The sequence below is a fragment of the Ipomoea triloba genome, chromosome 15 (assembly GCF_003576645.1).
Source record: "Ipomoea triloba cultivar NCNSP0323 chromosome 15, ASM357664v1".
In the NCBI taxonomy this organism is placed as follows: domain Eukaryota; kingdom Viridiplantae; phylum Streptophyta; class Magnoliopsida; order Solanales; family Convolvulaceae; genus Ipomoea; species Ipomoea triloba.
The window spans coordinates 23,834,262-23,856,608 of record NC_044930.1 but is presented as its reverse complement, the minus strand read 5'-3'; the positions used below and the strand labels follow the sequence as shown (position 1 = coordinate 23,856,608).

The 22,347-nt window shown below is 32.3% G+C and overlaps 2 protein-coding genes across 2 annotated transcripts in view; one reads left to right on the top strand and one right to left on the bottom strand.

The window, feature by feature from the left end:
* Positions 1-11,781: 11,781 nt before the first annotated feature.
* On the top strand, positions 11,782-16,022 carry LOC116006233. Its single transcript, XM_031246530.1, has 5 exons — positions 11,782-11,821; positions 12,523-12,831; positions 13,024-13,129; positions 14,980-15,123; positions 15,644-16,022. Exons 2-5 carry the CDS (start codon positions 12,536-12,538, stop codon positions 15,914-15,916), a joined length of 819 nt encoding a protein of 272 aa, XP_031102390.1. The 5' UTR covers positions 11,782-11,821; positions 12,523-12,535; the 3' UTR covers positions 15,917-16,022.
* A 4,225-nt stretch (positions 16,023-20,247) lies between these two features.
* LOC116006008 overlaps positions 20,248-22,347 on the bottom strand; it is a 4,854-nt gene continuing 2,754 nt past the window's right edge. Inside the window, exon 3 of the mRNA XM_031246251.1 lies at positions 20,248-20,877. Within this exon, the coding sequence (XP_031102111.1) occupies positions 20,521-20,877 (357 nt within the window). The 3' untranslated portion in view covers positions 20,248-20,520. The remainder of the gene's footprint in view (positions 20,878-22,347) is intronic.

Here is a 22,347-nt window from a genome sequence, read left to right as displayed (position 1 = left end):
GTTGCTCATTTTTCACCTGACAACTCCTTCGCACTTGATCATGGACCTATATACATACTATACATACATATATATATATATATATATATATACATATATATATATATATATATATATATTGGTTATTATATTTGTATGTAACTATGTATCATATTTGATTAGCATCTGCGGGCGTATGTGGGTGGCGTCTACGTGTATCCGACAATGATGGATTGGCTAAATTATTTGACAGCCATTAATTTCCTCAGTGTGTGTCTTAGTTACACAGCTAAATGGCTGAACATTTATCCAAGAGTCGGAATTTAAAATCTTATCCATAAACATACCTAACTATATTTCTTTCCCTTGCCACCTCTCATTTACAAGGAAAACCTTCCTCGACTCCTCGTCCTAGATAATGATATACTAATTAATTAACAAGTTACACTTGAAATTTTTCTCTACTGATAGGGTGAGACTTCCTACCTCATTACAAGCAAGTTGAATTAATTTGGTCTAGAGTTTGGTTCATTCTGCGCAAGAGGGTACACTTTGGTGTAAAGTTTAAAATTAAACATGCTCAATATAATTTCCTTCTTTATGAGCTTGAAGCAGGCCAGGTTCATGAGGTTCAAAATATAGTCCAGCAAAGCTGGAAAAGTTAAGCATGCTCAATTTACTTCTTTATGAGCCTGAAGCGGGATCATGAGGTTCGAAATGTAATCCAGCAAAACTAGGAAATTGAGTTATCAAAAAAAAATTCCTTTCAACTTTTATTAAAGTTTCCAACGCGCTTAAAAAATTCTGAACTTACCGACTTTAAAACAAGACATTCAGATTTTACAAAGATTGTACCTAAACATTGTGAACTCTCACCACTCCTATCCTAAAGATTTTGAAAAGGAGGTAAATTATAAAATGTCCCTTTTTTTTTTGAAACCAAATATAAAGTGTCCCTTAATTAACCCAAAATCCACAAGTACTTGTACACAATTCAAATTTTAGTGATTTTGTGCAAATTATATCGTAAATAAAAATGGTAATTGTGATCTAATTCATATGCAACATCTAACTCACTTGAAATGAAAATAAATAAAATTGTGATAACAACTCTAACCAAGTTTATCAAACATTTGATGATTGGGTGGGTAATCCTAAAGTTACAAATTAGATTTCCAACAAGAATGAAAAAATAAGAATGATTTTATTTTTTGGTAACTACAATCTAACGTATCTATAGTATACACTCAACATGATTATGCCAACATCCTTAGTTTAATTGGAATGAAACTCAAACTTCAAACCTTTCATTTAGAATAGATAAAATGAAGATATCAAACCACAAGATCCTTAGTACAAGTATAATTTATTATTAACATTATTAGTTTTAGCGTATGAACTATTTGAAAATACAAAAATTGGTTAAAGTCTTAACACCTATCTATTGTGAATAGAGTTGGTGATCCTCACGAAACCCACCATATCCTGAGGATGATAAGGATTTGTTTTGTCAAAAGCCAATAAAAATCTAGAAAAAAAATGACAAAGGAATTATTATAATAATAAAACCGTATTCAGTCACCATCTTTTGCCTTTATTAAACAGGTATCAATTGTGACATGCATGAATGGCCCTCTAACAATAGAATGAATCCAAAAAAATATCTTATATTTTCGATTCTTGTGAACACTCTCTTAATCAAATTTGAAAGACATTATCTTTTTTAGTATAGTTTAATTACTTTTTCTGTGTGATCTGTACCGTTCTATACAATGTTAATTTTGATCGGTAGAAATTAATTTTAATTTAATTTTTAAGAATTAACAATCGTAACAACTGTGTTAAACTCCAGATTAAAGTTGTTGTTGTGGGGTTACGTATCTTAAATTTATTTTAGAAATTAGTGTCATTGTTAAATACTATTAAATTCTTCTTTTCCTATAAAAAGCCTTGGTGTTGGGTAGATGGTTTCCTCTTAGTTTTTAACTTGAAAAACTATTTTTCTCTTTTCCTCCCTCAACTTTTTTCTTATGAAAAAACTGCCAACACCACTTCTGAAAATAATCGAAGTGCTTGGCTGGTGTTCTAGTTCGCCGAACTTTATTGTGCTTAATCCGTTTTATTCCAGGAGACTGACGCTACAATGTTCCTAGCACCTTCGGGAGGTTTACAATCTCATATTATAAAACTCTTATTTTCATTATTTATTTATTTACATAAATAATTTTTTTTGTTTCGTACTACAAAACTCTAGTCGGAATTAATTTTCCTATAAATTAAATTTGATTTGTGTGTGTGTGTGTGTATATATATATATATATATATATATATATATATATATATATTGTGAAAACATTTGTATGTAAATCAATGAAATTTATGAGTATTTGACATACCAATAAATTTCCAATTTTATTAACTAGTGAAATTTGTAAATATTTAAGACCTTTTTTTATTGATTTAAATTCGATATAATCGACACCGTACTATAGACTTTTTCATAAATGATGTATATATGGACTCACAAATTTTACTTCTTAGATTTTATTTGGCGGACACTGATAAGTTTTTTTTTTTTTTTATGTAGATCTCAATATAAAATGGGAAAATGGCACTTTTTCCCCCTATGTTATGTGCATATAGCACTTTTTTCCCCTGTGTTATTAAAGTGGTAGTTTTCCCCCCTCATTTATTTTAAAAGTGGTAGTTTTCCCCTGTAATGTCAAATTGACATTTTTGCCTTTAAAAATAATTATTTCATTTATTTTTATTCTCCAACCAATTATTACTAATATGTATGGAAGATCACGGTTCGATACGAACCTAATCGAACACTGTAGCAATTGAACTTAAATAAGTATGAACGGTAGTTACGGTTACGATTCAGAACCGAAAAAATAAAATAAAATAATTGTTGAATTTAGACTATTTTTAAATGAGAAATAAAATTTAAAAATAAATAAATAAATAAATAAGTTTTGATTGGCGGTTCAAAATCGAAATTGGAATCGAACCGTACCGATTTGATCATTTTCACTATATATGACAATGGTTTAGTTCTGGTTCACGGTTCAACAATTATTTAATTTTATTTTTTTCGGTTCTAAATCTTAACCAGAACCGTCCATACTATTTCGGTATGATTGTTACATTGTTTGGTTAGGTTCGAACCAAATCGTGATCATCATATCCATACATATAAGTAATAATTTGTTGGAAAAGAAAAGTAAATGAAATAATTATTTCTAAGGGTAAAAATGTCAATTTAACATTTCATGAAGAAAAACAGCCACTTTAATAACACAGGGAAAAAAAGTGCTATATGCATATAACATAGGGGCAAAAAGTGTCATTTTCCATATAAAATTTTGTGTGTGAAAGTAGAGTTATTATTTTCTTAAAATTAAACATGTACTCGAGAATTGAGATATATAGATGGGTAAATAATTGCATGAAATAATTGAAGGGAATCTCTTCACAGTAGTTCCCTGAATCCCCAAACTAAACTCCAAAAGTATATACTCAGAGTCTGAAATGCATATCTGTCGAGAGGGTTTTCAATCCCATCGTTGGGTCAAGGGTTAAACAATGACGCCGGCGACAACATTGAATGACAGGCCACCATTCAATTTGTGAGGTCCCATTTAAAGAAATTTAATACTTGAAAATAAGAGTTTTTTTTTTCTTCCTAGATTGATATGTGTAATTTTCCTTTTAATCTTTTTAAAGAATATCTCTCATGTGTCCTAGCTACTACTCTTTTTTTTTTTTTTTTTATAATAATAGTCAAACTAGTACTCCGTATAATTCACAATATTTACACAAAAAAATTTAAATACTAAAATTTTAATCTTAGGCTATGTTTGACAAACCTAATTGAAAAGATAGCTCAAAACTAAAACTATAAGCTAGAAGCTGAAATATGAAGAGTTGTTATGTTTAAAAGTATTTGGTAAAATTAGTTTTTCGATAAGCTGATAATTGTAAAAAGATTAAAAATGATATCTTCATAAAATTTAAATAGTTTTAAATCTAAATAGATTTGTTTACATATTAAAATATAAAATAATGAAACTAATATATTTTAATAAAATATAAAGTAAGAGCATATATTTGAAAATATATAAAGTCTAGACTTTCTCCAAAACGCGGTTAAATGCAACGTTTCAAATCTCAGCGGTTTGCTTGCTCCAAATCGATGGGTTGCCAAACATCTTTTTTTGGCGTTTCAACCAAGATCAAAATGTCAAAATGGTTGACGGATCAGTCATTTACCAATCAAGGCCAAAATGAGATATAAGAAGTATTATCAAAGATTAAGATTATTTTTTAGAAAAAAAAAAAAATACTTTCGTTCATAAGTTATATGGTAATTGTAGAATTTGCCCATACTCTTTGGTTATGTTCACTTCTCGTCCCTAAGCTATAACTGACATTGCACATTTCATCATTTTGCCTTTGCAACGTCAGTAATAGCTTAGAGAGAAAAAGTGAACACGATCAACAAGTAGTGACGAATCTTACCATTATCATATAATTTGGAGACAAAAATTAAAATTTCATTTTTGTTAATATATAACAATGTTCTAGAAGTTTTTTTTTTCCTTTTATTATTATTGATTTATTGTTAGGTTGAATCTTTCTTATAGGTCGTTAAATGAACCTTGAGGAAAATTGCGTCTATGTGCTTCGGACAGTGATTTTATAGCAAATTTGCGTCCCAGTTCTCTGTCTTGACAAAACGATTTCTTAGCAGAATTGTCTTCCTAGCCAAATTATATCGTGGGCCAGGAGTTCATATCTACCTTATATAGTAGGCCTAGTCTTAAATAACATGGTGTAATATATGAAATAAGTGTAATTTCATTTAGATTTTAATTAAATGTTACCATAATTATATTTAATAATTTATCATATCTAAAATTCTTACTTTGATAATATTAATCATACAATAATTATTATTCAAAATTATATAATATACTTTTAATATAATATAAATTCTACAACTACGAATTTAAACAAAAAAAAAAGTTATATACTATTGTGTTGGTTCTTTTCTATCAGCCTGGGGTCCCCCGCCCCACCCCCCCTCCCCCTCCCTTTTTGTATTTTCAAAAAAAAATGTATATAAACATTTTATACTAAAGTAATTAAATGGCCGGCTCGAGGGGGAAATACACTGGCGGGACCCATTGGGAATATCCTTGAGGCATGTAAAAATTGGATGAGGAAAAAAATTGGTATACTTGTGAGCCAATAAAAATTACAAATGACTCGAGGGGGGAATAGTAACTTAATGTGAATTTTGAAAATGAGGTAAATTACAAAATATCTCTCAAATTCATAAATACTTGTGCACAATGCAAAATTCAAATAATAAATGTATAGCGCAACCACCTCCACTTGTCTTGTCGGTGCGATGGGGCCAGCTCCGCCCCGGCATTGAGAGGTCGACGGGCCCTCGGCCAGTGGCAAGTCATGACTCTTTCTTGTGGGCTGACATGTCTTCTTTCACTCCCCCCAGAGTTGGCCGGCATGCTTTACCTCCGTTCACCTTTTGGGCATCCCTTGCCTCCTTCTCTCCTTTAAATCCAACAAAACCCCTCATTCACTCTTCTTATGCCAAAACGTAACCTTGCCAATAAAATGAGTCCCTTGGTCCATCAATAATCAAGTTTACAATTGATCATTTTATGATGAAAATATTTTTAATTGAAATTCAAAAAATAAATAAATAAAGAAAATTGCTACTGTAATACTCAATCCGTTCTATTTTATGTGTTTTGTTCAATTAACGAATTTTGACTAAAAGTTATTTTTAATTCAAATTTTCATAATATTATGTTTAGTATTAGTGTATAAAATTTATATATTTAGAAATTAAATTAAAAGTACTACACAAAAAATAATTTAAAAATTACTAAAGAAAATAAAGAAAAAAATGATTTAATTAATGAATAATAAATATGAAAAGTAAAATGCGACTGAAGAAATACATAATAAAACACCATTGACTATCAAAAGAAGTATTCAATAAATAGTATGGTCAATGACGTCCAATAACTCAAATAAATAAATAAAAGATGCTGATAAGGATATGTCTCTCTTTTTTTTCTTTTTTCTTTTTTTTTTTTTTGAAAATACGATATGTCTCTTTAAACGCCAATAAAATTCAAGAAAAAAAAAAAAAGACAACGAAAATTTTAAAATAATTAATTAAGCCTTTTTTATGTCACCCTATAGCTTTCGATTAAACAGGAGTAAACTGTGACATTGATGTCCCTCTAATAATACAATATATATATAGAGAAAGTTAGGATCATATGAGATCACTTGTTTAGATAAGATTGTGATATCAAATATTGTGCATTCATGTAATAATTTAATGGTCTAGATTGATTTAAGATTCTAAGTTGAAGTGTGTGCGAATGGTGATAAAATGTGTGCGAATGGTGATTAAGTGTGCGCGAACGGTGATTAAATGTGTGCAAATTGAGTGGGTGTGTCAAACAATCTAAACCATTAAAATTTTTTAGATTGATGTACAAGATTTGATCTCAAAATATTTTAATGGTCTAGATTGATTAAGATTCTAAGTTGAAGTATGTGCAAACGGTGATTAAATGTGTGTGAACGTGGTGTGTGTGTCAATCAATCTAGACCATTAAAAAATATTACATGGATACACAAGATCTGACGATCTTACCTAAATAAGCGATCTCATTGAACACACACACATATATATTCTCCACTTTTTACAAAAAGGATTGTTCTCATTTGAACCCTTTATATATAATTGTAATTGGAGTACATATGAGTGGGAGTGGCACAAGCTATTTAGAATTTATGATTTTAGTCATCTCGATACAAAAAAAAAAAATTATAGTCCTCACTTTTTACAAAAAGGATCTCATTTGAATCCTTTATATATAATTGTAATTGGAGTACATATGAGTGGCACAAGCTATTTAGAATTTATAATCTTAGTCATCTCGATAAAAAAAAAAAAAATTAGAGATTAGTAAAGTAACTTTAGACAACTAATTAAAAGAATATATGATCTTTTATTTTGATGATTATTATGTGGTCAATTTAGTATTGCAGTTCTTAATTTGAAATTTATGTGGTCATTCATGTGAGAGTGTAAACTGGGACACCGGGTGCCACTAGACCACAAGGTCTTTGGCGATGCGATTCATTTTTTAAAAGTTTCAATTGTAAAATCTCAATATTTTAAATGTAATTAAAATATAAAATTTAATATCCTACATGTAAAAATTTGTTCAATAAACTTAAACAAACTCAATAGATGTTTGACTAATGAGTTTTCCCAGACTAACAAATAGTGGTAGAAAAATTCTTTATTATGTGAGTCTAGTACTGTAAATGAGCCAAGCCGCTCACGAGTTGTTCAGTATGTAATCGAGCCGAGCTCGACCTGAAATATTTTAGGTGCGTGGCTTGTTGAGTCGTTCGCGAGCTATATATATAATATACTTAAAGTTTAAATTCAAGTCGATTTTCAGCTCGAGCTCGAACAGTTGAGCCAATTAGCTAAACGAGCTGCTCGAATCGAGTTTCAGTTACTCAAAAAATTGTTGAGCCGAACTCGAGCATCATTTTTCGTGCTCGAGCACACCCATTCTTATTGAGTTGAAGTTCGAGTTCAGCTTGGATCATTTGCACTCCTACATGAATCTAAAAAAGATGTTAGTGTTAAGAGTACATATAATATTTTTCCTTTAAATAATTACGTGAAATAATTGAACCGAATCTCTTCACAGTAAATTCCCTGAATCCAAACTAAACACCAAAAGTATATACTGAGAATCTGAAATTTTGATCTGTCGATAAGGGTTTTCAATCTCCATCGTTGGGTCAAGGATGGAGACAACATTGAATGACAGGCAACCATTCATTTTTCCAGATACAATATTTTACCACCAATAATGTTACTTGCAACATTAAACTTTTCAAACCTCAGCTCTTAGCCCTATCCTACGCAAGTAGGCAGGGATTCAATCTTTTCATGCATTATATTATTCATGAATACTGTTGGATTTTGAATATGAGATATCAAATTAAAGATGAGGTAATGGCAATTAGAATTAAGAATGTAACAGCCCATTTAAACCAAGACTAATTTTGAGGTAATTGTTGCAACAAGTATTCATTGAATTCATTTTATTATTTAGTTTGTTGCAATATTAATTCAATGAACACTGTATATAAAGATTAACATGTTCTTACATAATAATTAATAAAGATGTCAATCTTAGTCTTGAACTGATGGACTAACATTATAAAGTCCTGAACTGATGGACTAACATTATAAGATAGAAAAGTTGTATTATTAGAATAAAAAAAAATTAATTCAATAAAAAATCAACTCGATAAGTCTGGTGGTTTAAATGGGCTTGTTTGAAATTTAGTGGGCTAGTCTGAACCACTTAAGACGGCGAATTATACTGTGCACCCCGGTGCACATAGCAATGTGCACCACGTACCTAAACGACGTCGTTTTGAGCATTGTAAACTAATCGTCCATTTATTTTGGAAATCACGTTTCCTGTTTCGGCCGATCTCTGTATTTATGTTAATATTCTGTGTATTCCAGGCAATCATTCTGTGTATTCTAGACAACCGTTCTGTGTATTCTAGACAACCGTTATGTGTATTCATGTTAGTAACACATATTGTGATTTCATGTTAGTAACACATGTTGTGATGTGTTTGTGCATTCGAATGTTTAGGATGATGAGTTATGTGTATTTTGTGTAAATATTCTGTGTATTCATGTTATTAACACATGTTGTGATGTGTTTGTGCATTCGAATGTTAGGAGGATGAGTTCTGTGTATTTTGTGTCAATATTCTGTGTATTCTTGGCAAACATTCTGTGTATTATAGGCAAACGTTCTGTGTATTTTATATAATGATTATGTGTATTATAGATAATGAATTCCCTGGAGTCATTCGCGTCCGCGTCCACTAACATCTGTGTATTTTGTGTCAATATTCTGTGTATTCTGGGCAAACATTCTGTGTATTCTAGGCAAACGTTCTGTGTATTATAGATAATGATTATGTGTATTATAGATAATGAATTCCCAGAGTCATTCGCATTTGCGTCCACTAACACCGAAACGACGTCGTTTTACGTACGTGGTGCTATGTGCACCGTGGTGCAGGGTATAACAATTGACTTAAGACTATTCTTTATTTCACAAGTGATGTGGAACAAAATATATATTAGTTTATATGTAAGCTCATCTTTATATATTTTTATTAATTTTTTAAATAAAATTTTTAACAAATATATTAATAAATTTATCACACAATAAAATATTTTTATGAAAATAAATAATGAAAAATAAAAACTTATTATAATTATTATATTATAGTGTAAATATATTTATTATTTTTAGTTGAAATTTAGAAAAAAAAAATTTAGATTGATTGAATAATGCATAATTTATGTTTATTAATGTAAATGAGCTTGTTTATTAAAATTGAAAGTTTATAATGTTAATTTGAAAATGCCAAAAGATTTAGTTGAGCGTACCCTGACAACACGAAGTTTTAAGGTTAGGACCAACAATTTGAACCCGACAAAAAAAAATCAATAAAGCTCAATAGTCCAATAGAACTAGCACGAAACTGAATGGGTATGCCGGTAAGCAGTTAACCGTCTGATAATCGATAATTGAAGTGACTGAAATATTCAATACTGCCAATATTCCAATAGCCCAAAATAAAGAATTTGAGCCCAAAACAAAAAACAAAACTCAATTAGCCCTACCCCCAAATCTCGCAAATTTTACTGTGGACTGCGGTTCACAATGATTTGTGGACCATGCATCAAAACGATGTCGTTTTGATTAATGAAAATAAACGACTGAAACACCCTCCGTTCCACGCCGTTAACTTTCAGTTTATATACATTGTAGTTACATTTCAACACAACTGTAGTTTCTTTTCAAAACAACTGCAATTTTTTTTCGATATAACTGCAGTTTCATTCAACATTATACACTCAAATATGTGAAACTGTTATTCAGTTTGTTTTCAACACAACTACAGTTTCTTTTATAGTACACTGCAGTTTTCTTTCAACACAACTACAATATCATTTCGATATAGCTACAGTTTCATTGGACAATGTACACTAAAAAATGTGAAACTGTTATTCAGTTTCATTTTATATACAATGCAGTTTCCTTTCAACACAAGTACAGTTTTATTTCGATATAACTACAGTTTCATTTGATAATATAAAAATAAATGTGAGGCAGTATCTTTTGAGATGAACTGTAGTATCCTTTACGGAGCTGCGTTAAAGACTTACGACAACTGTTTCTCTTACTTAATGAAATGGCGGCGTTTTGTGATCATGGTCCACAATGCATTGTGCACCATGGTCCACCGTATAACGACTGCCCAAATCTAGCTTCTCCACTCGACCAGTGACCAAGACGACCAATTAAGGTCAAAACACACACTTTCACGTAGCAGAAATTTACTTTTATCTACGGAAAAGATTTCTTAAGGTGTGTTTGGTTGATGGGTTTAGCTATAAGGAATGGGTATTAAAATAATTGTTATTGTTTGGTTGACAGGTTTTTAGAACACTACTATGAGTTTTGATTACCCCATTAATTGCAAAACCCATTCCCTAATAAAATAAGGGTTTCATTTTCCTTCCATCTCGTCTTCCCCAACTATTAATAATCATTCTCATTCCACCCTACTACCAAACATGCAAAATACTTTCACCAAAATTCATTATCATTACCAAGTATTTGATACCCATTTCAATTTCGATTCTTATGTGCGAACCAAACACACCCTTATATGTTGTCTTGCATTAATCAAACACGATGCATCATGACTAGAGCTAGGGGTGAATTTCAATATTGGTAGCCAGCCAAAGAGGGAGCCTATTAGGCCTGCTCTGCTGAGCCCGCGGGCTACTTAATTTAAATAATATCAAATTATCTAAATTTTTGATGATGTTCTAATAAGATTTGGGCAGAGCTTTGGTATGTAAATTCTGAGAGCAAAATACATTTGTGAATGTTGGAGAAATCTAACAACTTTTATCATTTTAGATAATCTTCCGATTAAATAAAAAAATTGAATTAAATATAAAGAATGTATCAGGATACTATCACGCCTAGGTTCATGCTTCCATCCTATCTTCAAATAATATGAAATTATCCAAAATCCTCAAACTTATATAATTCACGCATATTCTTGATGGGCCAAAACCATGTCAAACCCACCCATCAGACATTCCAATTAATTCAAATCGCCTGATCCACAACTCAAATAAATATTTCATCATTTTGGGCCGAGCAATCTAACACCCAATTACTCTTAATCAGATAACTAGACCAGTTAAATATTTATTAGACCATTTAATCAACCTAATTAAATACATCTTGTTCTAATTAACAAAATTATACTACTTAATTATCAACCCAGGCTCAATAGCACACCCACTTAAAATTTGAATGCTTACAAATGGATATATAATACACACACACACACACACTGTTTATATTGTTTAGGGTTTATTGATTTTCAGTATATGTTGTTAATATATTGTACTACGTATAATATATATAATGTAGACCCTAAACTTCAGCCCAATTGTTAAGCCCATTAAATAAGCCTCCTTTAGGTTATAGCCCAAAATCTAGTAGGTTGTTTTTGGCCCAAATCCCTCATCAAGCCCAATTTCAGTGTTATATATATACGGTGCGAATAAATGTTCTTCTTCAGTCTTCATAAAGCGCAGAAAGCCGCTCCCCGCTTTACAACGTTCTCGTTCCCGGAGGTTCGCGCGTCGGTATCGCATTTTCTCCCCACGCCTTATCATTTATATGCGTATCGTCTGCGTGTATATATGCGTTTGTATGTAGTTGAATACACTTCATTTGCGTTTATCTGTAGTATAGTAAGGGTTTTATGGATCTTTTTTTTTTTTCCCATTGAAACATAGTAGTGATGATCTGATATGGTTACCTGATTTTCATGTTGACGCAATGGTCTTGTTATGGATTTTCCTCTTCTTTCAAAGTGAAGAAAGTAATGATCATTAAAGTGTGTAGTTTGGTTGAAATCGTTGGTGATAGTTGATGGTTTGATGGTATGTTAGTAGTATGAAAATTCATTGATTATGTTATCTATTCACGTTTATGCACTTTGTGGTTTAGGGTTTAATTCGTAAATTATCTTATCTATTAAAATACTTTTAGAGCATGTTGAATTTGGTATTTTAACTCTTTAATTTTTTTTAAAATTTATTAGATGTTTTAAACTATTAATATAGCTGGGAATTCCTGTCTCTGGACGGCCATATTTGTAGTTATTATTATTTTTGTGTTTTTTTCCCATTATTTGTGGAAATTGAATCATCTAATTGGTTTATAAGTTGAATGTTTCTTGATGATTTCCATTTCTTTTAGTGTGAAGTTAAGAAGTTTTCATGTTAACATGTTGTGGGAAGAGTAATATATTGCTTGAACTTCATTGCAGTTTGATAGGTTTGATGGAGATTGGATATGGCATATCAAATGGCCTTCATGAGAATATTGAAGATGGCAAAGACATTAAGATGTCTGAGTTTGAGGAGGGAGAATTGGTCGAGATGATTTCTAAGACTGAATTGGGAGAAAATAGTGCTGTAGTTTCCAAGATAGAATCACAAGAAACTAGTGCTGGAACTGAAGACTTATTTGATAAAGACAATGGGAGTAAGAATAAGAACCGTAGGAAGAATAGGAAGAAGAGGAAGAACAAAGGAAATAAAGGCACTCAAGGTCCAAATATTACAGATATCAACAGGTTTGTGATTTTAAAGCATGGATATGAGAAAACAATTGTTCCCCTCTATCTAGTAAATAGCAGTGGATAAAGAAAATAGAACCTTTCTTTGAGGAAACTTGGGTATTTAATTTGGGAAATTGGGGGTATGTTTCATTTGTAGGACCATGCATATTATGGTTGATGCTGATCTCATAGTATTCTCGGTTGTAGGTTTGTTACAAGTGTGTGTAAACGGCTGAAAGAAAAAAAATCTTATTTGGTGTGGAACGCTGTGGCATGTCTTGGTGTATCAGCTCTCAGTGATCTTGTCAAAGAGGTAAGGTTCACATTCTGTTTGAAACTCTTTTTGTATTTTATTTCATATGAATGCCTGATAACTAAAATAGCCATTGTGTAAAGATATGTAGCTATGTAACCTTCCCATTTTCTTCTTTCTAGTGTACATGAATAAGATGTGAAGTTCATTTGTTCATCACTCCCTTCAATTGGAATTATGTGATATGTAGACTATTTAAATGGATTTACTTTTGTATATCCATTTTGACATTCTTTTCCAGTTTTCCCAACACTCAATACCTTCATGCTTGTGTGAGCTTCTATTCCCTAGAGACTGGTATTCATCAAAATGGGTAAAGTCAAAGTGGTTTTTTTAATCAAGGCTATCATTTACTAAAACTTGTTTGACATCTGTAGTTCTGCTTGAGGTTCGTTGTGTTTAATCGCCCACTGAATTCAACCATTCAAGAAAAAAATTACGTAATAGTTTAAAGGTGAGGGGGTCAGACTTAATATATTTAAATATTATGCTGTTCTTTTGTTGTCTCTGATGATCAATGTTGTTTCCCTACACTCGCAGATATTTGAGGTGATTTCATTGGTTTCTGTTCCATGGACCTTTCTTCCAAGATAGTTTTTGGTTATACCACTTTATGAAGTCCAATTGGTATATGTTGATTCAGATAATTTGGCAGTATGTTACCTTTCCTTCATTCGTATGCACACAGTAATGCACTGTGTATTAAAAATTGACATGCATAATAGAGTTCGTACATGCTCTTATGGCGGGCAGGTATTAATTAAAAAAACAATTGGCTAAGTGAATTATTGTGAGGAATCCATATCTATAAATAAAATTGTCAGAACAAATTATTGTGTGGAATTCATTAAAAAAAAAACCCAAAGTGAATTATTATTAGAGTTTAAATATTTATTCCATTAACCTTCCTGCTATGAACTTTCAAATTTATATGCTCTGAGATAAGATTTTATATGGAGTTATTAAAAGAATTACTATCCACATGATTTGTTTGGATCGAAGTGTTTCTATCCATTGAACTTCAAAATTGGAACTGTGAAATTAAATAGTAGATATGAAGGTGATTTAAAGGTAGTTGAATTGTGTATTTTTACTTTTTAGATAAGATTGGATCTTGATGTTTCCTTATTGTTATCTACATCAAAATGGAATTACACCAATGAATTTCTAGCATAGACTCTGTTTATGGTTATATACACAATTTCTGAAGTTATGCTTTTAAACTTTTGTTTGAGCCATCTTGAACTTGGCCTGAAAAGTGCTCTTGTGCCTTGAACTTGGCTTGAATTTTTCTCTATTGGGTGATTGAGGTATTCATGAATTTACACATGTTACAACAAAAATATGACTGATGAACAATTTAGAATATAATAGAAGAGGTGGAGCCTTGCACAGGTTAATAAAGAAATGTTTGAAGTCTAAGGAGATGGATGGCAATGATAAAATTTTTGAAAGGAATAAAGGATTAAGTAGGGAAGTCAGTATTGAGCTGTTTAGTTGAACTTCTTTTGTGATGGTCTATGCCATGTACTATTAATATATTAAATAAACTAGCTTCTTTCATACATAAGCTGGTGTCTAAAAATTTATGAATGGCTAGGCTTGCTTTTTAACTATACTTGGGGAATTTAAAATATGAAAGTCCAGATTTTGTCTTGTGCAATTCTGATATTCCAAAACAAGGGGAACTTATTTGGAGTTTTTGCAGGCTTAAATTATACATTTACTTTTTGTCTGGTACCAAAATTAACATTTATATTCCTAAGAAAATAAATTATGTGTATTTGTTACACTATCAGTTCCCATACCTATAAAACTAGTGCTAAGTACTAACTGAATACCATTTGCAGGTGGAGGCAATTCAGGCTTGTGGTGGACAGAAGACTGCTGATGGCCGGCGCTTTAGAATAGGTGGTGGGATATTGTGGAAAGTCATCAAAGCGCGTGAGCCCAATGCTTACAAAGATATCATGAAAAGGGGAAAGGAGTTTGAGGTGGGTCACCGTCTTATGAAATATTGCATCTTACTCCCCTCTTTAGCAATGTCTGAATGGCTGGCTCATTGATTGTTTCATTGTTGAGATGAATATGCACTTGCACTCCTGTCTGTTTTTTCTGCATAAAACGTCTTAAAATTATGACACTTCAATGGTACTAAATTTGCAGAAATTGGTACTAAATGATTTGTAAAATGGTGATGATATATGGTTGTTCACATCCATGAAAATAGGAAGCGCCTTTATTTTATTTGTTGTACTAAGGTGTACTGGTTTCTCCATAGATACATGGAAGTCATAGATACATCTTATAAACATCAAGGAAAAGAAAAGTATAGTGGTCAAGTAGTTTATTGCAATTAGACATGAATCTTTGTTATCAAACCTTTATAGAGCTACCGTTTCTCACTATCACAAGTATACTATTTTCTTAATGTTATTTTGTATGATTTGTTATATGGGACAGCACATCCTTAATTTTTGGCTGTTCAATTGTTTTTGTCCCAACCAATTGCAGAAGCAGCTCAAGCAAGTTCCCAAAATGCCCCTGATCAAGCGAGAAGCAAAAGGCGCTACTTCCCAGAATACCCGTGGCACAGTGACAGATAAACTGCTAGCCAATGCTTCAGATGGTTCAAGTCTTCCATCTAATATGGTGTGCGATTCTCAGGAAGAGTCGACTAGTGGACCAGAACGGCAGTCTGTTTATAATAGAATACGGATGCCAGTCTCATATGATGATCTGTTTGAGGAAGAGTGTGCTAAAGATGTACAGCATAATGCTATATAAATTTGCTATTGAACTATGGACCCTCAGAGATTCCATTTTGTTTACACTTGTGTTGAATTTGAATTCTTTAAAGTGCATTTTCACTATACTGATTGATCTGTGGATATGTTTTTTGATTATTTATTTATTTATTTATTACATTTGGTTGGTCAATGTATTGTAACATGTTATTTATGTTTATTACATGTATCATTAAGGTCATCCCAAAAAGTCATATTACCTATGCAGATTGCAGAACCAGTATTTAACTCCACAAATGCACCATTTTTTAGCAACCATTTTTACAGTATTTTATCTATGCAATATTTAAATTTTAAAATATGCATCATATCATTCATATGAATTATACTTTACAACGTGGGTATAATATCTAAGAGTTTGAGATGAAGTGGGATTCTAGTTTGAGATGAAGTAGGAGTCTCACATTCTCACCACTATAAATATAGGCATTCATCTTGCTCCCAATCATCATTGAAAGCTCCAAAGAAGTATTCATCTTGAATTTAATATTTCTAACCACTTGAATTCTGGAGGTCCTTCAGTAGAATGTTTGGGAACGTCTTTTAAACGTAAATGATACTTACAGTAACCCCTGATTATATATATATATATATATATATATATAAATTCAATTTTTGTGTTTACAGTGTTTTTTTTTTCATGGTTTTCTTCCATTATTTGGGGAAATTGAATCATCTAATTGATTAATAAGTTGAATGTTTATTGATAATTTAAATTTGTATTAATGTAAAGTTAAGAAGTTCCATGTTAACATGTTTTGGGAAGAGTAATGAAAAATGATATTGCTTTGAATTTGATTGCAGTTTGATAGGTTTGATGGAGATTGGATATGGCATACCAAATGGGCTTCATGAGAATTTTGAGGATGGCAAAGACATTAAGATGTCTGAGTTTGAGGAGGGAGAATTGGTGGAGATGATTTCTAAGACTAAATTGGGAGAAAATAGTGTTGTAGTTTCCAAGATAGAATCACAAGATGAAACTAGGTCTGGAACTAATGGAACTGAGAACTTGGTTAATAAAGAGTGTGGCAGGAGGAAGGAGAAGAAAAAGGGAAATAAAGGCACCCCAGGTCCAAGTATCAAAGATATGAGCAGGTTTGTGCATGAAAATAGAATCTTTCTAGCTTTGAGGAAACATGGGTATTTAATTTGGGAATGAAATTGGGGGTATGTTTCATTTATGGTTACGTTGCTGCATGCTGATATTATACATACTATTCTTTGTTACGTTGTAGCTTTGTTACAACTATGTGTAAACGGTTGGGAGAAAGAAAAGCATATTTGGTATGGGACGCTGTAGTATGTCTTGGTGTATCAGGTGTCCGCGATCTTGTCAAAGAGGTAAGCTAGCTAGCTAGCTTCACATTCCATCTGTTTGAAACTCGATCTATCGTTCTCATTGTATTTTATTTCTTATTAAATTTCAATTCATACATGAGCTGAGCTAGCTAAAAATTTATGAATGGCTAGGCTTGCTTGGGGATGGAATTTAAAATATCAAAGTAGTCCAGATTTTCTGATAGATAGGATGTTCCAATATATATCAATGTATATGGTTAACTCAGATCAATAATAGCATATTATATATATATATATATATATATATATATATATATATATATTTGCAGGCGGAGGCGGAGGCAATTGAGGGTTGTGGTGGACAGAAGAGGGTATTTTGGAACATCATCAAAGTGCGTAAGCCAAATGCTTACAAAGAGATAACTAAAAGGGCACTGGAGTTTGAGATGGATCGCTACAAAGAGATAAGGAAAAGGTTTGAGGTAGGTAGTGTCTTAACTGTCTTCCTTTTTTCATTTATCGTTTTTCCACATAAAAAAATGTCTTATTATCACACTTCAATGCTACAAAATGTCTTAATGTTTGTGTTCAATTGTTTTGCATATATATGCAGTTCAAGAAAGTTCCTAAAACACCTGTAATGGAGCATGAAGGAACAGTCACAAATCAACCGCTAGCCAATGCTTTAGATGACGGTTCAACTAATATGATGTCTGCCAACTACTGAACCACAACAGTAGTGTTTATAATAGATTACCGATAGATGCCACTCTCATATCATACATCTGTTTAATTTTGGACTTATTAACATGCTACACCTCAAATATTATTTTGTTTGATTAATATTAAGTTTTATATAATAAGGTGTGATCATGGTTGTAGTAGGCGTTAGGCGTGAGTTGGGCGGTAGACTAGCGGGAGACCTATAAAAATAAAGAAATAGTGCATGTGTATGGATGTATGTCATGTATTATATTATATACATATATCTTATTTTTCTTATTTATATAAATAAATAAATTTAAATATATAAAAATATAATGTAACAAATTAACAAGGTTGATTTGTTCGAGTTAACTCGGCTAACTCTGTTGAGTTGGGCGAGTTAATTCGGTCGAATTTGATCAAGTAGGTCGCCAACTCGGCCCAATCGATCGAGTTAGGCACTAGGCCGTCGTCCAGGGGGTCGGTCAACTAGGCGGCCGCCTAGGGAGCAATTTGCCTTGGCCTATAGGCCCCTAGCGTTTAGGTGGCCGATTTTTGCAATAGTGGTTGTGATGTTATACTTATCATCAAACTACATATGAACCTTATTTTTTTTAATGTAGAATTTATTGTTATCCTTCACTCATGTGTATATATACAACCTCCACCTAAAATCCACCTTTGATTTGATAACATATAATAAGCGTACACTTTGGGTTTGTTTGATAAAATAGTTAGTCTATTAGTCAATTTTGACATATTTGATCACTATTAGTTGTTTTGGTTAAACAAACTTTATAAGTGTTTGGTTAATTAGTTTTTTCGTAATAGCTTATTGCTTCAAAAGGCTAAAATTCAAAAAGCTGCTCAAACCAATTTTTTAATTAGTTGTTTTGAGAAAATCATTTCGCATATAATCAGTTAACAGTTAATTTACCAAACATCTTACTATAATCCGCCAATACTATTAACTGATCAAATTCACTAACCTAATCAGCTAACAACTATTTACCAAACATCCCTTTTGGGTTTTCCTAATTCTCTTTTCAACATTCAATACCTTCATGCTTGTGCGGGTTTGTATAAGTCCAATTGGTATATGTTGATTCAGATAATTTGGTAGTATCTTACTTTTCCTTCATCAATATGCACTGTGTATTAAAAATTGGCATGCATAACAAACTTTGTAAATACTATTATGGTAGACAGGAATTAATTAAAAATACAATTGGCGAAGTGAATTATTGTGATAAATTAAATTTCTGAGAAAATTATGATGTGGAATGTAAGATTTTCTCTAATAATATATATTATATATTATATATTAAGGCCTTAATTAAGTGATGGAAGTTGATTAGGCTTATTAAGTAGTTTGGTTGGACTCAATAACTAGTAGTTGTTATTAAACCAGACTCTGTGCCTATATAAATCTGGATTGATGGGATACAAGAGATTCATTATTATAGCACATTCAGATACTGACTCATACTGTTCAATAGACACCAGTGAGCCAAATATGGCTAACCTGCTTCTGCCCTTCCGCAACGAGGAGATGGAGATCAACACTTCAATAGACACCAGAGCTAAGTATGAGCCAAGTATGAGCCAAATATGACTAAAGGTGAACCAAATATGGCTAAACGGTTTACCATTCAATAGATATCACACATCAGCTGTGGCTGTGGCTGAGATCAACACTGCTTCTGCCCTTCCGCAACGAGGAGATGGAGATCAACACTTCAATAGACACCAGAGCTAAGTATGAGCCAAATATGACTAAAGGTGAACCAAATATGGCTAAACGGTTTACCATTCAATAGACATCACACATCAGCTGTGGCTGGAGATCAACACTGCTTCCGCCCTTCCGCAACGAGGAGATGGAGATCAACACTGCTTCCGCAATGAGGAGATCAACACTGCTTCCGCAATGAGGAGATCAACACTGCTTCCGCAACACTGCTTCCGCAATGAGGAGATCAACACTGCTTCCGCAACGAGGTCAGATTTCTCGTAAACTATTCTGTATAGTTAGATTATTTTATCTAACATATTCTGTATAGTTAGATTATTTTATCTAACATAATCATTAAAAAAAAAAACTACCAAAGTGAATTATTACTCCATATTAGAGTAAGGAACAGTGCATAGGGCAATAAGTCTAAAATCCGCCATGGTTCAGGGCAAGAGTTTTTTAGGGGTCAAAACAATCAGGTTGGTATTAAGACCTCTAGGAAGTTGACCAGTATGAAGGAAGTCATTGCACATTTGCACAATACTTTTCCCTATAATGCCCCAGTAAGATTGAAAAAATCCCAGGTTGAAACCATCAATTCCTGAACTTTTATACACATTGTGATTTCTTCATTTTCCAGAGAAAACTTAGTATGATTTTACACTTAATAGTTACTACCAAAGTCTTAGAACATTTGCTGAACATTTTTGTTACTAGAAAGTCCTTACAAGAGGCCAATGTGAACCCAAGTCACATCCTTCCTCCACAAAATTACACATCTCCAGACTGGTCCTTAACAGAGCACCAATAGTCTGTGCTTCAAGTCATTCTCATCCAAGAAGTTATTGGCTCGACGCTACAGCGTTTTCTTCAGCCGGAACTGGTTCAGTCACTGGTGACTTCTTCGTCAGGGACTTGGGTATGTCGATATAGTCTTGCACGCAGCGCTGCTGAGAGTGGGATAACAGAACAGACATGTAGCGAAAGAGGACCCGTGAACTGCCCTGGCCACTCTCAAATATGTAACCCTCGTACTCGGTGACAAGTTCAAGGGCCTCCACCAGGGCGTCGTACACCTTCTGAGGACAATTATCGGGTCCTGGCTTGTCGTGGAGGTAAATCACATCCAAAGTGAAGAGTTTCTGGATAGCTGGCCATTGATGTGTTGGTGGTACAGATGACCTACAGTATAGTAGAACCTGAAGACCGAATAATACAGTGTGTTAGCTTTTTGCAGGTGAAGCAGTCAATCAGATAGTTTCAAATGAATTTTCTGTTAGTTTATGCAGAAATGACAATTAAATGAAATACGAAAATAAGGATAAAAAAGAACTTAAATGTTACCAGACATATGGAACATGTCAATCATGTCCCTTCAAAAGAGTAACCGGAAGCATCCAAATTGAACCCTTTAAATTATGAAGTATCAGGATAGTGACTAGTGAGATGCTGTGATATAAAGTAAAACCTACGAGAACCTTATGTACAAAAAGTCATGCACTAGAAGTTAATTTGTACTAAAATATTCACATTGAAAATTCTGCAGGAAGATGTGGTCTAATATCAAAGATGTAGTGATTAATAGTCAAATAAGGTGATTACTACTGAGCATTTTCCATTTGCTAGTTGTTTTTATGCTAAGAGTTCTATTGTAAAAAGGATGAGAAACTTTTGTAAAGGAAGATATAACGTTGTGGGAAATATTGCAGTTACCTGTTTCTTTCATACATCAAATTGTTGTCGATATTGTAGATTTGTAGTGCTTTATCAAGAAAAGGTTTGGTGTGATTTTAAGATTTGCTGCCTTATTAGCTCTTTTGCTCTGTCCTTAGCACACTATCAGATAAAAATTTCATCATGTTTTACTACCTTTAAAAAAATTGAAATGTCTAATGCTAAAATTCTCAACTTTAAAAGCTCAGCAGATCCTAACCACCAAAAAATTTGGGAGAAACCACCCAATTCAAGCTCTGAAATTTGGCATGAAAAATCACATCATATAGCAATCAGAAACAGATAGAGAACATCAAATAGATGCAAATCATGCAATAAACAAATAAGAGAAAAACTTACAACAATGAAAGTAAGATAAGTTCAGTTGTACTCATAGTAACACCTATAAAGCTCTGACATTATGCAAGTGCTTTTAATCATCAAAAGTTAAATAAAGCAAGACGACTTGCTCACTTATAGATGGTATGATATATGTATATCTTAAATCTTAATGGTTTTATAGCAAAGTGGATTTTTAATATAAAATAATTTCAAAACCAACTGCTGGATTATCTTTTGATATACATTCAACAGGGTTTGGTACTAAAAATTTAGGACTCTTGGTTGAATGGTAATGTTTAGAAAGGGACCTTGATGATTTACTAGTGCGTGGCAATGTAATAGATCTTGACAAATCGAATACTACAAATATGTCCGCAGTGAAAAGAAACTTAGAAACCAATCAAAGAACATGGGCATGCAAAGTAAAAACTATCTTCTAGAGCACACACATGCAAACTCAACTCCTATAGGTACAAATTTTTGAGAAAATAATACTCTTTGGGGAAAACATGAGATGAGCTAAACATTCTCAAGATTTCCCTCTATAAGCACACACACAAAAAAAAAAAAAAAAAAAAAAAAAAAAAAAAAAAAAAAAATAAAAAAAAATCAAA

Excerpts from the sequence above, each read along its gene's own strand:
- LOC116006233 (XM_031246530.1), top strand. The coding sequence starts at position 12,536 with ATGGAGATTGGATATGGCATATCAAATGGCCTTCATGAGAATATTGAA. Across the intron at positions 13,130-14,979 it reads TCAGTGATCTTGTCAAAGAG|GTGGAGGCAATTCAGGCTTG; the intron begins GTAAGGTTCACA and ends TACCATTTGCAG. Across the intron at positions 15,124-15,643 it reads AAAGGGGAAAGGAGTTTGAG|AAGCAGCTCAAGCAAGTTCC; the intron begins GTGGGTCACCGT and ends AACCAATTGCAG.